At 39.9% G+C, this 15980-nt stretch overlaps 1 protein-coding gene across 1 annotated transcript in view; it reads left to right on the forward strand.

Annotated features, from left to right (window-relative positions):
• DCAF6 (DDB1 and CUL4 associated factor 6) overlaps window positions 1-15980 on the forward strand; it is a 134646-nt gene that overhangs the window by 67810 nt on the left and 50856 nt on the right. Inside the window, exons 7-9 of the mRNA XM_004706846.2 lie at window positions 261-380; window positions 1825-2085; window positions 15606-15773. Coding sequence (XP_004706903.1) covers window positions 261-380; window positions 1825-2085; window positions 15606-15773 — 549 coding nt within the window. The remainder of the gene's footprint in view (window positions 1-260; window positions 381-1824; window positions 2086-15605; window positions 15774-15980) is intronic.

The following is a 15980-nucleotide window of genomic DNA, read 5'->3' on the forward strand; positions in this document are numbered from 1 at the left end:
GATTCAGTGCCATCCTTTAAAATTAATTCTTCTGGGGGGAGGGGCAGGTGTCCACGTAGTAGTTGGGATTGGGGCCGTTCCCACAAACCTCTCCACTAGTTCTCTACGCCATGCTGGCATGTTGCATTCACTTCTTGGAGCACTGGGTTGAAGTCTGGTCCCTCTTTTTCATGGTATTTTTATTCAAAAGCTTCAAATCTAGATTTTGCATTAAAGATACTGACCTAATAAAAGCACTAAAAATATCTCTGTTATCATAGGAGAACAAAGTCCCAATGTGTCATTGATGCAGAGAATGTCTGATATGTTGTCTCGATGGTTTGAGGAAGCAAGTGAAGTTGCACAGAGCAATAGAGGGCGAGGAAGATCTCGATCCAGAGGTAACTTTCTTTGTGAACCTAAAGTTTCAGAAAACTAACCCAAACTGTTTGTTGATACCAGTTTTATTTGTACCATGTCATTTGTGTCCTGTCTTACAGCTACAGTAGCCACAAAGTTTTCATTCTATGAAGCAGTAAAAGACAAATACATTGGTTAGAATTTGTCCCTTCTGATCACATTGGCCTCATCTTTATCTTTTGCTCTTTATTTTAAAAAACGTGAAAAGTTTGAGATTACTGGTTTAGTTCTTTTGTATGTGCTCTGAGAGTGGACATATACAAAACTCTGTAAATACGTAAGTTTTATACCTGTATTCTCCAATAATTACCTTTTGATTACTTACATGTATTAGTTACTGGTTCTGGAGTTAGGCTGACCTCATTTCAAATCTTTCATATTTCCAGGTTTGGGATCTTTAGTAAGTTTCTCATCTCTGTTAAAAAAGGGGGGGAAATTACTAAAGTTAACCCGTAATGCTATTTGGGGTAGTTAATATATGGCTGATAATGTTAGCATTCAGCCGCATGACAGTATTTTAAATCCTCAAATAAAGAGATTTGATTAAATTTCATCCATCAGTTATTCTTGGTAACTCCTATGTATCCTTTTTTTTTTTTTAATTGTAGGGTAACAGATTAAGTTTAAATCAGGAAATCAATAGATCATTAAAAGAAAAAAATTATTAAAATAATTCATTTTAAAAATACTTTTCATTCCCTATAGTAATTGCAACTAATAACACATTAACTGTATTATTTATTAGTCAATCCCATTTTTCTTTTTATTCACTATAGATATGAAACAAAACCAGGCAAATTTTTCATATTTCATTTTCTTAAATCAATCCTCTGCAGCTAGCACAGAGCCTGGCACGGAACATAGATCCTCAAACCTTTTAAACCTTGAATAGATCATTTAATGTTAGTTCTTACAGCATTACTGCTAATGAAATGGAAATCAGGAACTTAATTCTTTTCTGGCCTATATGTAGTTTTGTTCTTGCCCCTACCTCCAATCAAACATTTGATGTGGATGTTATCAAAGGTAGTTTGTTACCAGTTATGGAGATAAATCCATGTAAATTCATTATGATATTATCCAGCTACTGGATTCGAATTGTCCCCTTCATATTTTAGAGACTAGACTATAACTCAAAAACTGCTGTAATCCTGCTTAAGTGAAGCTATTATATTGAAAAGTTTGCTAGGAAGATTGATTGTTTTAACAAGAGCATGCCACTGATAGATTTTTCTCACCTCTATTGATTAACCTGCTTGGTCAAATGGATGAAGTAGCCAGTGGGTGTTTGCCAGCCTCAGTTTAAATTGCTTTGGGTATATGGGGATGTGTGCATACACACCAGGCTGAATGTCTTTCCTTAAAGTAGTTGATTTGGGGAAGTATGTTGTGAAATTTGAATTTGTGTTTATGTGCTTTTTGAAGGTGGATCGAGTCCATCAGATGTTCCCACTCTTCCTACTATCCCATCCAGTACTGATTTGGAAGTAGGCGAAGCTGCAATGGAAGTAGATACTCCAGCTGAACAGTTTCTTCAACCATCTACATCCTCGGCAATGTCTGCTCAGTCTCCTCCTGCATCGTCTTCTGCAGAAAGCCTTCATTCTACTACTTTGCTGTCTTCTCCAGACAGTGAGCAAAGGCAGTCAGTTGAGGCTTCTGGACACCATGCACATCATCAGTCTGGTGAGGGTGTGATTTTTTAAATAAGCCATGGTTCATGAGATGATTTGTCAATGAAAACTTTACAGACTGTTTTGAAAGATAGCTAGGTCATATCAAGGTCTTATGGGAATAAATTATCAAAATTACATGTAATATGTGAACGTGTATGTTTAACACAAAGTTCAAGTGTGCCTAACTTGCATGGATTTTGACATATAATAGGAAACTTCAACTTACACAGAACAGTTCTTTAAAAACTACCAGATTCTGGCAAGTAGTGTTTTGACACAGTTCAATATCTTGACTTACAGGTGTGTAAACCATTCTAAACCAAAATAGACATTTGACTTATTTGGCTTTATATCTGCATTAAAGTGACAAGGAGAATTTAGCACATTATTATTAGTTTTATTGTATTCTTGATTATTTTTCTCAAGTAATGAAGTATTTTCACTACTTTTTTTAGAGTGGATTTTATATGATCTCTTGCCAACAACATACAGTTAATTTGCTTATGTAATTATCTTAAAGCTATATTAAAGAGCCCTGGTGGCATATTGGGTTATACATTGATCTGCTAACCTCAAGGTCAGTGGTTCAGACCCACCAGTTGCTCCACTGGAGAAAGATGAGGCTGTTTGCTGCCATAAAGATTTAAAGTCTCAGAAACCCAGAGGCAGTACTACTCTGTGCTGGAAGGTCACTGAGTTTAAATTAACAATGTGAAAGTGGGTTTATATTTACATTAAAATTTTTGTTTTGCCAAGTATTTATTTTCTTGGTGCTTTATGATAGTGAAAAAATATACTTATGGATTCTGTTACAATGCATTTATTTTCCTCTCAATATTATAATTCTTTATTTTCAAACTTTCCTGCCATGGAATATACTAGTATTCATAATAGTATGATTTTAGCAGATATGTTTATACTTTACTTGGTATTTTAGTTAATATGTGTAATCATAATAACTAGCAAGATGCTTATTTAGATTTTCTTTGGAGTTTTCTAAGGAAGCATTTTATCTGACATTTAACCCAAATTTTCAGTAGCTAATGACACAGCTGCTGGGCCTAAGCTTAAGACCCGCAAATACTCCTAACAGCTTAGCTGCCAAGCTGTCATTGATTGTTGCTTCTGTGGAAACTGAAGCCAGAACACCAAATATGGAGTGTTTAAAATCAAGCACTCTTAAAGGTGTATCTCATTTTGGGTCATTAATATTCAGTTTCTATGGGAATAGAAACCAGAGTCATTTGCATAATTGTGAGCATTTGTGTACATTTTATCCATGATACTAAGCTACAGCTGAGATACAAAATTAGATTTCATACACCTCAATCAATATAGTTAGAATTTCAGCTTCAGGGAACAAAATATTTTGAGAGGTTTTAGAAGTAGGAACAGATTTAGTTAAGACTTTGAATTTCAAAACTGCTAAATTGTTAAAGCAGAAGGAGTTTTTAAAGTGGTAACATTCTCTGTAGGAAATTATAAGTTATCTGGAAAACTAGAGGATTCTCTAGCTGATGCTCAAATTCTCTTGATGCTTAACTATTTCCAATTGTTTCTTAGATACATTTCTGAATAAAATGTTTACTTGGTTTAGAATTTTTGTGTGTGTGATAAATATTTAACACTAAAATTGTTTTAAAATGTTAAATTTGTGTTTCATAAACTCACTCACTGCTGTTGCGTCGGTTCCAACGCGTAGTGACCCTGTAGGACAGAGTCCCACTGCCCTGTGGGTCTCTGAGACTGTAACTCTTTACGGGAACAATAACGTTTTGTCTTTCACCCTTTTAATAGTTAATATAATTATGAATAGACAGTGAATGAAGTAGGTTATATCTAGTATGTAGCGTGTTGTTTATGGGGAAGTTATTGGGGGAGTTTTGATTGGTCAAATTATATTGAACTATTTCCACAATACATAGACCGTATCGCTATTGAGAAAAAGTTGGTATACATAAAGGGTATATCTGTAACTGTTTGGATAAAATTTAGGCCTTCCATTAGCCCAGAGTCTGGCATTTTAACAGTAGGGACTGAAATTATTTTCCCCTTCATCTTGTCTATATTTACCTGAGCCAAAGTCCAGCTGGGTGTGTGGAAAGTGGAATTCCATCAGATAAAGGTAGTCACTGGGAGTAACTGAGAGTCATGATTTGTATCCCCACCTTTCATCGAGAAAATAAAAGAGAGTATTTCTGTTTTTACTTGCCTTGCTGTGGACAACTCTTCATGTAAATACTTGGTCATTATTCCTTCGTATTACTTGCATTTCCCCTATGGCTTTTACTGGCATGAAAAAAAGAGGTACCGTGAATGTGAAAACTTGTTTGACGAAAAGCGCTGACTGCTTGACACTCATTCATTATCTATCTGCTCATAGTCTACATCTGAGTCACTTAGTGATCGTGAAGAGAATCAGGCCCACAAGTGTCCGTGGGCACTTAGCACTGTGTGCCAGAGCAGTCTCACAACATCTTTCTCTCCACCTGTATAAATGACCTATTTCACATCTTCATGCCTTTTCCCCAGACTTTTAACACTCCTCTTTATCCTCATCCTGCTCCCAACTGATAATCTTCGATCATTCTTCACAGTGAAAAGGAAGAGTTCAAAGGGAAAGTACTCATTTTCCTACTTTTGAGTCTCCCAGCTTTCCAGCATGTGTACAGTCTGTGATAAAACCAGACAGCAGTGAGTCAGCTCCTATCAAAGGCTAGTAGTCTGCAGTTCCCATTCCAGATTCTCAAAGACCCCTTCTTTTCTTGTATCTTTACTATGGCTTTTTCTACTGAATTGTTCCTTTTGGTCTTCCTGAAGCATGTTCTTATTATTGCTAATTGTGTTAGGCCGGGTTGACTAGAGAAACAAATCCAGAGACACTCATCTATGTGTGTATCAAAGAGATTGTATCAAAGAGACATTGTATTTTAAGAAAACATCCCAGCCCAGTTCAGATCAAGTCCCTAAGTCTGATATTAGCCCATATGTCTGATACCAGTCCATAGATTCCTCTTCAGCCTCATGCAACACATGCAAAGAAAGATCACAGGCCAGTGGGTGGAAAGTCTTGTGGATCTAGTGGCAGTGTAAGCATTTCAGTGCTGGAGTGTGTCTCCACGTGACTCCTCCAGCTCCAGGGCTTTGCTTCCATCGTGTGTGTCCATGTGGCTTGTGAGCCATCAGCCTGCAACCTGATTGACAGGCTGGACTCTACCCATTCATTCAAGTTGACAGGCGATTATGTAACTACCACACAAATATTGTTTTCTAAGTCTCTTTTAACTGTTACACAGTTCTAATTATTGCCTTCAATCTCTGCTCCTTTTTAAATAGAATTCTAAAAGAATTACTTAACACTATTCATTTACATAACATCTCCCGCTTTTTTCCCTGAAGGTTACCAGTCTTTGATCCCTTTTTTCATCAACACGTATTTTCAAAGTTCCCAGTGACCTCTATCTTACCGTATCCAAATGCTGCTTCTCTATTAGTATCTTATAAGATCTTTTGTCCTTATCACGTTTAATGTAGTTTACCTTTCCTTTCTTGGGCTGCTCACCCCAAGCTTGCTTGTTTAAACCCAGAAGCCATTTTGCACAAGAAAATGAGTCTGCCTGCTCCAGTAACGATTTATAACATGGGAAACTCTGTCTAGGATTCTGATGACTTAGAGTCTGCTAGAAAGCAGGGTTTGATTTTTGGTTTGGAGTGAGTGAAGTAGTGATTCATTTAAAGTTTTGATTTGTATTCACTGATGACTATGGTGTCGATCATCTTTTTTTGTGTGTTTATTGGTCACGTGTTTATCTTTGGGAAAATGTCTGTTCAAGTCTTTCACCCATTTTAAAAGTAAGGTGCCTTCATTGTCCAGTTGTAGTTTTTATATATGCTGTGTATTAAACTTGTAAGATACATGATTTCTAAATATTTTCTCCCACTTCCATGTTCTTTTCACTATCTTAATAATACCTTTGATGCACAAATGTATTTAATTTTGATTTTTTGTTGATATTTATTGACTTTATTTTATTTTAAACCAGTTTATTGACACATAGTTCATGTACAGTGTGATTCTATAGTTTAAATACATTTTTAAAGTTGTGCAATTAACACCACAATCAATTTTAGATCATTTTCTTCATTTGTTTATCCATAATATCTAAGAATTGATTGCAAAATGCGTGGTAAAGGAACTTTGCTTCTATATTTTATTCTAACTGTCTGTATAACTTTAGTGCTCTTATGAGGTTGTCATCTCTTTGGAATTAATTTTTTTGGTATATTGTCTGAATTAGGAGTCCAGTTTATTGTTAAAGAGAGTGCTTGTTTCTCATTACATGAACTTGTGGAAAATTAGTTTAACCATTGATACATGGGTTTAATTTATGGATTCTCATTTACCGTATATACTTGAATACAAGCCGACCTGAATATCAGCTGAGGCACCTGATTTTACCACAAAACTGCATTTAAAATGTTCTGAAAAACTCAGCTTATACACGAGTATATACGGTATATTCCTTGGATCTATACCTCAGTTCTTCTGCCGGTGTTTTGGTTTTTAATAGTTTTATAAATTTTAAAATTGGGAAGTGTGAATACTCCTACTTTGTTCCTTTTCAAGGTTGTTTTTGCTTCTCAGGGCCTCTTGCAGTACCTTATGAATTTTAAGATCCATTTTTGAAAATATATTGAAATTTTGATAAAGAGATTGCCTTGATGTTGTATTAAGTCTTCTAATCATTCCATTTACATAGGTTTCCTTCAATTTCTTTCATCATTCCTTTCTATTCTTCAGTGTATAAGTCTTTCACCTCTTTGAATACATTTATTTTTTATATTTTATTCTTTCACATGCTGTTGTATATTAAATTTTTTGCTTAATGTCTTTTGTAAATTATTGTTGATAGCTAGAAACAACCAAATTTTATGTGTTGATTTTGCCCTCTGTAGCTTTTCTGAATTCATTTATTCATTCATGTCGCTACTGTAGAATCTTTGGGTTTTCTGTCCATAGGATCATGACATCTGCAGAGAAACTTTTACTATTTCCTTCCCAATGTAGCTATTGAAAGTACCATGGACTTCCAAAAGCACACACATACCTGTCTTGGAAGAAATATTATAACCAGAATGCTCCTTGGAAGCAATGATGATGAGATTTCATCTCACATACTTTGGATATGTTCCCAGGAAAGACCACTTTCTGGGAAAGGAGATCACGCTTGGTAAAGTAGAGGGGCGGTGAAGAAGCCCCTCAGCACGATGAACTGATACAGTGGCTGCAACAGTGGGCTACACGTAAGCACAGCTGTCAGGACGGTGAAGGAGCCAGCAGTGTGTAGTTCTTGTTGTAAATAGGATCACTGTGAGTCAGAACTGACTCAGCAGCAGCAGTGGGTGTGGGTAGAACTTCCGGGTCAGTATTGACAAGCAGAGGTGGAGCAGGTGGCATCCTTATCTTGTCCCTCATCTGAGCGAGTAAGCTTGCAGTCTTTCTTCATTAAATGTGATGTTATCTCTTGGGTTTTTCGCAATTGCCCTTTTTCATAGTGAATTTTTTATCATGAAAGGGTGTTCAATTTTGTCAAATACCTTTTCTGCATTAATTGAAATAACAGAAACTCAAACTCATGACCATCGAGTCGATTCCAACTCATAGTGACCAGTGGGCAGGGTCAACGGCCCCTGTGAATTTCTGAGACTGTAATTCTTTACAGGAGTAAAAAGTTTCATCTTTCTTTTGAGCGATTGGGAGTTTCAAACTGCTGATCTTGTGGTTGGCAGCCTGATGCATGACCATTATGCCACCAGGACTCCTTACTGAGACAATAAAGTGGTAAAACTATACAAGTTATTCTTGATTACTCTTTTTGCCTGATGTCCCATGTTTAATCCACCAGCAGATCCTATTGTTTCTATCCAAGGCTTCACACTAGTTCAGTCATGACTGATGGCTAAAGTCTAGTTATACTTGTTTGTTTTTGATTTCTTGATGCTGCCAACGTCTTCTTTTACTCATTGTTTTGAACGCCAACAAGACTATGTACATCGTGTTCTCTGTCATGAAAAGCACTTGTTCTGTTTTGTCACCCGGTCTACCCCTTCTTCTTCCTCGTGTCTTCGTTGTCTGTGTAGAGGGAGATTTGATAAGTACCCTACTTAGAAAGTCTTCTTCCCTTCCCCCACCATCACTGCCGTCCAGTCGATTCTGGCTCATTGTGACTCTTGGGCAGGAGAACTGCCCCTGTGGGTTCTGAGACTAAATCTCTACAAGAGGAGAAAGCCTCATCTTTCTCCTGAGGAGCAGCTGGTGGTTTCAAACTGCTGACCTTGCAGCTAACAGCCCAGTGCATAGTCCACTACATCCCATGGCTCCCCTTTCCTTCCTACCCCTCTAAAATTGTACTCGTATCAATCACTGCTTATTTCCTACAATGCATAAACAACCATTTGTAATAACTTTTATTTTTTGTTTATGATTTATTTTCTCACAATATGATCTCATAAAAACTAGAACATTGAGTATTGATCTTTCTGGTCCCTGAGTAAGCCTATTTTTGGTACTTTCCAATGATGAACTTTCTAGAATTATGACTAAGATGAGGTGTTATAGGGTTTGCTTAGCCATACTTTACATGGCAAGGAGCCCTGGGGTTGCGAGTTGAGCTGCTAACTCTGAGATCAACAGTTCAAAACCACCAGCTGCTCTGCGGGAGAAAGATCGGCTTTCCATGTCTATGAAGAGTTAGAGCCTCAAACTTACAGGGTCAGTTCTACCATGTCCTATAGGGTTACTAGGAGTTGGCATGACTCAATGGCAGTGAGTTGGAGTTTGGGGTGTTTATATGGCAAAGATCCCTGGTGGCATAGTGGTAACTTTGGGCTGCTGACTGCAAGTAAACCACTAGTAGCTCTGTGGTGAAGGCTCCTATTAAGAGTTACAGTCCTTTTAGCCCAGTGCTCTAAGATGTGAGTGCAACATACTGGCATGGAGTAGGGAACCAATAGAGGTCTGAGGGGCCAGCCCCAATCGACTACGTGGACAGCTGCCCCTCCTCCAGAAGAATTTACTTTAGAGGACAGCACTGAAGCTACAGCTCAGGGAGAGCGACAGGTCTGATCAGAGCACACGGGAGCAAATGAAGGGGGAAAAAGAAGAGAGGGGAGCACATCCTGGCCCACCAAACCCTTAGGACGATATCCCTACTCAGAGTAGCCAATGCACAGAAAGGACCATATGGTCGGCCCCACTACAAGACACAACATCCCTCACTGACCCATAGCCCTATGGGGCACCACACTAGAGACACAGTGTGGGAATTGTGCCTGATCTGACCCCACTACATGGAGGCAAAACACTACGTGCATACAACAGAACAGCCAGGGAAGACAGAGCAAGGGATTACCAAAAATAGACTTTGGGGCCAGGGTATGGTACCCCATTGATCAGAAAACACTCCTAAAGGTCAACAGACAGACCTTGAACTATTTACAGGCTTTTCTCTTTTTTTGTCATTTTATTTTGTTTTGTTGCTTTGTTTTGCTCTGTCTTGTTTTTGTGCATATTATTATCTCTGCAGGTCTATCTAGATAAGATAGGCGGGATAAACAATCTGGAGGAGAAAACAACGGGACTGACAGTTCCGGGGGAACATGGGAGAGGAGGAAGTGGGGGAAAGGAAGTGCTGTTAACAAACCCAGGGACAAGGGAACAACAAGTGACATAAATCGGCGAGGAGAGTATAAGAGGTCTGGCTTGATCAGGAACAATGTAACTGAGAGGAATTACTGAAACCCAAATGAAGGCTGAGCAAGATAGTGGGACAAGAGGAAAGTAAAAGGAAATAGAGGAAAGAGTAGGAGGCAAAGGGCATTTATAGAGGTCTAAATACAGGCATGTACATATGTAAATATATTTATATATGCTGACGGGAAAATGATCTATGTGCACATATTTATAGGTTTAGTATTAAGGTGGCAGATAGACATTGAGCCTCCACTCAAGTACTCCCTCACCGCAAGAACACTTTGTTCTATTAAACTGGCATTCTATGAGTCTCACCTTCCCGACACAACTGCTGAAGACAAAGCAGGTGCATAAGCAAATGTGGTGAAGAAAGCTGATGGTGCCAGGCTATCAAAAGATATAGTGCCTGGGGTCTTAAAGACTTGACGATAAACAAGCAGCCATCTAGCTCAGAAGCAATAGATCCCACATGGAAGAAGCACACCAGCCTGTGTGATCACAAGGTGATGATGGAATCAGGTATCAGGGAGCTAACACCCAGAATAAACCCAAAGTGAATTGGGTGGGGGTGGGCATGGAGTGGAGACCCAATGCCCATTTGTAGACAATTGGACATCCCCTCACAGAGGGGTCACAGGGAAGAAATGAGTCAGGGTGCAGCATAGCAACAATGAAGCACACAACTTTCCTCTAGCTCTTTGGTGCTTCCTTCCCCCACTATCATGACCTCAATGCTACCTTACAAATTGGATTAGACGAGAGCACGCACACCGCTACAGATAAGAGCCCACAACACAGAATCCAGGACAGATAAACTCCTCAGGGCCAATAAGGTGAATAGAGACACCAGAAGGATTAGGGGTGGTAGTGGGGGGCGATTAGAATAGGGGAATCGATCACAAGGATCAAACTAGAACCCCCTACCAGGGGGACGAATAACGAAAATGTGGATGAGGGGTGATGGAGGATAATGTAAGATACGGAAAAATTATAACTTATCAAGGGTTTGTGAGGGAGGATGGGCGAGGCAGGAGGGGAAGAAATGGGGTGCTGATAATAGGGGCTCAAGTGGGAAGAGGATGCTTTGAAAATGATGATGGCGGCATATGTGCAAATGTGCTTGACACATTGCAGGAATGTATGGATTGTGATAAGAGAAGTAAGAGCCTTCAATAAAAGTATTTTTTAAAGAGTTGCAGTCTTGTAAACTGACAGAGGCAGCTCTACCCTGTCTTGTAAGGTTGCTGTGAATCAGAACAGACTTGATGGCAGGGAGCTTGGAGGTCTTGTTGGGTTTAGATGACAGGTCCATCCTCACTGGATGGTTCTAGTAGGCTCCCAGCCTTTGTTAGCATCCCGGGGATAGGCCAGTCATTTTGGATCTGCCCTCTCTTTTCACATCTACCTCCACCCTGTACCGCTGACGGACAACACTTGACTGAACTGGGGTTTGGTTTGGTTTGCTTCCCTTGTTTCAAACATATTTTAAGATAACTTAAAAACTTTTTTTAAAATCTTGTGCTGTAGTATATATAAATGAGTAAAGCAGGACAGACAGACAAACTGGCTGAGGGGAAAAATCAAATGAAGTCACGAGTAAGTTGAATGCACAGAATGTGATGATGAAAGCATACAGCATCTCTGGAGGAGACTACAGTTGTCTTTGAGTTTTGTAGATGAATTAGCAAAATGAGTGAGCTCAAGTGGAATTTAACAATTGGTAAATTGTTGTTTTGTTATATGTTGCTTCTTCACCCTCTGTCTTCTTGGCTTTTCTTTTACATGGTTCAATCTTTATAAACATTTACAAACGCAGACTGCCACTTCTCTTCTCCTTGAAGTGGCTAGGGGGATGAAACCACCACTCGTAGCCCAGCATTAAACCCAGTGGGCCACCTGGCCACCAACAGGGCAAAGCGGTACTCACGGCAGTCAAAGTTATAAATCGTTATGAGAGAGAAAACCTCTTTCTCTGGCAGAGGTGGACTGTTGGGCTTGAACTGGAAACTTTGTCGTTAGCAGCCCAATGCTGAGCCTGCTGTGCCACCAGGTCGCCTTTATATATGTGGGCCAAAATTTAATCAAACATTTTAGGCTTTTAAAAAAATTTGTTTATATATATACATTTTTAAAACAAATTTGTATTATCTTTTTAAAATAAATTTATTGGTGGTTTTTACACCTCTTCTAACAACCCATGCATCAATATTACAAGCACATTTGTACATAGGTTTCTATCATCATTTTCAAAAATTTTCCATCTACTTGAGCCTTTGGTTATCAGCTCCTCTTTTTTCCCTTCTCCCACCCTTCCAGCCTTGTGAACCCCTGATAAATTACAAAGTATTGTTATTTTCATATATTACACCATCTGCTGACTCCCTTCACCCAAAGTCCAAATATAGACAGTGGGACTTCACCTCACAGAAGGATCACAAGGAAGGCATAATCAAGCCAGGGTGCAGTATAGCGCTGAGGAGACACACACCAGTTCTCTGGTTCTTTAATGCTTCCCTCACTCCCATTATCTACCATGACCCCAGTTCCACCTTACAAATCTGGCTAGACCGGAGCAAGTACACTGGTTCAGATAAGAGCTCTGGACACACGGAATCCAGTACAGATAATCTTCCCTCCCTTCCCCCCCCCCCCCCCACACACACACACCAGGAACAGTAGTAATGCGAGTAGCGATGCCATGAGGGTAGAGGAAGGTGGGGGAGAAAGGGGAACCGATGGCGATGATCGATGTGTAACCACCCCCCACCCACCCCCCAGGGGTATAAACAACATTTTTTTAAAACATTTTGCTATGAGTATCAATTAGAGGTGATAGTTTATTGGTGTTTTAATTTGTATTTATCTTATAGCTTGTGATTGAGAGCATTTCTTCACATGACTGTTGACTGACTGCCTGGATGTCATCTCTAGCAAATTATCTATTCGTGTATTGTGGCCCTTTTTTATTACATTATTTGTGTTTTTTTATTGAGGTGTTGTAGTTTTCTATAGGTTTTTGAAATTAGCCCTTTATCGGATATATTATTGTCACTATTTTTTCCAACCTGTAGATTCTCTTTTTACTCTTTTCCTAAAGTCTTTTGATGCACTTAAAATGTCGTATTTTTTAAGTTCCTGTCCTCTATTTTGTCTTCTGTAGTCTGGTGTGTGGGAGTGTTTCCTTTTGTTGCTAATGAATTTATCTCTTAGGGCCCTGAAGTTTGCCCCTATTTTTTCATTGATGATCTTATAGTACTACGGTTTATATTTAGTTCTTTAATCCATCTTGAGTTCATTTTTGTACATGATATGAAGTATAGGTCTTCTTTATTTTGCAGTGGAGTTCCAATTTTCCCAGTACCATTTATTGAAAAGACCAGTCTCCATGCCGCCCCTCCACCCCCACCATATAATGTGTTTAGCCGCTTTTTAAGAAGCGCGCGTCTGTAGGTGCTTGGTTATATTTCTGGGTTGTCTGTTCCAATCCCCTGGTCTACATATCTACTATTGTGCGAATATGGTGCTGTTCTGATTTCCATGGCTGTGTAATAGTTTTAAAATTAGGAAGTGAAAAGCCGCCTACTTTATTTTTGTGTTTTAGCAGTGTTTGGTGTATTTGGAGTTTCTTTTCTTTCCATGTGAAGTTGTGCTTAGCTTATTTTTCATTTTTGCCATATCTCCCCCATCTTAAATGAACCTCCCTTGACCCTGTGTCCGCTCCCACTTTCCATCACTCCATTTCCCTGTCTCCACTCACATCCCAACATGTGGAAAGTGTACATAAATCCACACTTCACTGCCATGAGCCTGGTCCAGTCAGGCTTAATCCCCTGTCTTCAATGAAGCCACTCTTGTCAAGGCATTAATATCTTTAGTAAGAGGGCAAAATTCAGTGGTCACTTTTCAGTTGCTTTTGTTTGCTTTGTTTTTTCGGTGTATCAGCAGCATCTGACACAACCACTCACTTCCTGTGACATACCTTTCTCCTGGAGCCCACAGAACCCCACTCCCTCACTTCTCCAATCCCCCCACTGGCTTCTGTGAGACATTCTTCTTCATTTTAAGCATCCGTGTGCCCGGGCCTCTCTCATCACTCATCTTCTCATCCCAGACCAACCCCTGCTCTCTCAAGCTGCATGGCAGCAGTTTGCCACATCTTTCTCCTCAGAAGGAGCCTGTGGCCCGCAGCAGCAACATGTCTGTGAGCAGCCTAGCGCTTACCCACTGACCACTAGGACTCCTTCCCTGACTCTCTAGAAGACTTTCGAGAACATTTCCAAATTAAGTCACCAATTATATGTCACCTCTGAATTCTAGAGACTCTCTTTCAGTCCCTGGTCTTCTTTCTGCACTCAAATAGTGGTTCTGTTCCGTGCTTTCCCCCAACACTCCTTGTTCCTCTGTCTGCCATGTTAGCTAAGCCAAAGCTTTGGGGTGACTCTACATTCAATCTATCAGCATACTTTGCAGCCTTTACAGTTAATATGTTCCACATCCAGATACACTTCTCCTGTCAGAGCATTTGCTCTTTTTGTTACTCTCACCTCCCGGATGGAGTTTCTTTCTCCAGATATTAGCATAGTTTACTCCTTCCCTTCCTTTTGGCGGTTTTTCAGATGTTCAAAGGACATTTTCAGGGAATGAGAGGAGCCTTCTCTAATGATCATGACCACATATAAAGTAATACCCCCTCCCATCAGTTTCCCTTACCTCAGCTTCTGTTGTGTTACTTCATAGAGATTGTGCACCCTCAAGAGGCTCCCACACTTAGACAGACACATGGCCAGGGCATATGTGGATGTACTTAGTGATGATGTCTGCTTTCTCCTCGGAACATAAACTCTGTGGAAGTGACTTCAGTGTTTTCCGTGCCCAAAGCCTACTACAGTGTCCCCACATAGTAGGCACGCTGAGCATATCTCTTTGCAGTAGAATTGTATGCTATTCTTCTAATTCTCCCCTTTCATAAAAACATCTGGGTAAATATTTTGGGAAAGTAAGCGGGAAATTCTGACAGGAAAAGCAGGAGCCGCCGTGGCACAGGGAAAGAGCCTCGGCTGCGGACCGGAAGGTGGACTCTTGGGAGACAGACAGCCTGCCCTTGCTCCTGGGAGCTTCACCTAGGACGCCCCCTGGGTGGGCAGTTCTCCTTGTCCTCTAGGGTCACCATGACTAGTCATCGCCTCGACGGCACACAGGGACACACGACAACAGTGCCAGAGGACACGCATCGTAGTTGAAAAATATGTGACTTTCGCTCTGCAAAAAGAATTCACGTACTACATTCCAAGAACTATTACCAAATATATGACTTTTATCATTTTAATAGGTTTTTCATGATTGCTTGATTGAAATTGTAAATTAACAGCTTTTCTTGGTATGGATTAGATAAAGCAACTGTTAATTTTCCATTTTATTATCTTTCCTAGTTTTATTGTAAAAAGAGTCTTAGTGAGGAAAGTATTGTATATTTGAAAATCCCTTGCCTGTGTAGGACTTTCTTCTTCTACTAATTAACTGATATTCTTAGAGTAACATGTATGTCTAATTCATCATAGCTAAGAGAAGCATTTGGATGTGTAAACATGTAAGTGCATGTAGTTTATCTCATAATCTAGTGAATGGTAATTTCATTTTATGATGTACTGTATGTTTGATGTGTACTCGTCCGCTATGAGATGTGCTTGATTTACATCCTTTCTCTCTGGTGTATAATCAAATTCCTATTATTTTCCATTTATTATCTTTTCACCTTTGTTTGTTCCCCTCTGTGTCAGAATTTTTAAGGGGGCCTGAGATAGCTCTGCTCCGTAGGCGCCTGCAACAACTGAGGCTTAAGAAGGCTGAGCAGCAGAGGCAGCAAGAGCTCGCTGCGTGTGCCCAGCAGCCTTCCGCTCCTGAGCAGTATTCCTGTGGGGGCTCTTCCCAGGACCCTCAGGCTTCAGGTGGTTACTGCCAAGCATCCTTAAGCAGCTGATAGATGTGGTTTTTATCTAACATTGCTGCTCTTTAATAAGATGCTTCCCTTTCCCTCTAAAATGAGAGCTAACGCACTGGCTGCTTGTCCCCCTGTGCCACGCCTGTGGTGATGGGATTCATCATCACATGGCTAGAAGGACAGATTGCCACTGCATCTGCCAGAGAGCTGACTG

Source organism: Echinops telfairi, unplaced genomic scaffold (genome assembly GCF_000313985.2).
Source record: "Echinops telfairi isolate 266 unplaced genomic scaffold, ASM31398v2 ScPeMD7_7424;HRSCAF=8462, whole genome shotgun sequence".
In the NCBI taxonomy this organism is placed as follows: Eukaryota; Metazoa; Chordata; class Mammalia; order Afrosoricida; family Tenrecidae; genus Echinops; species Echinops telfairi.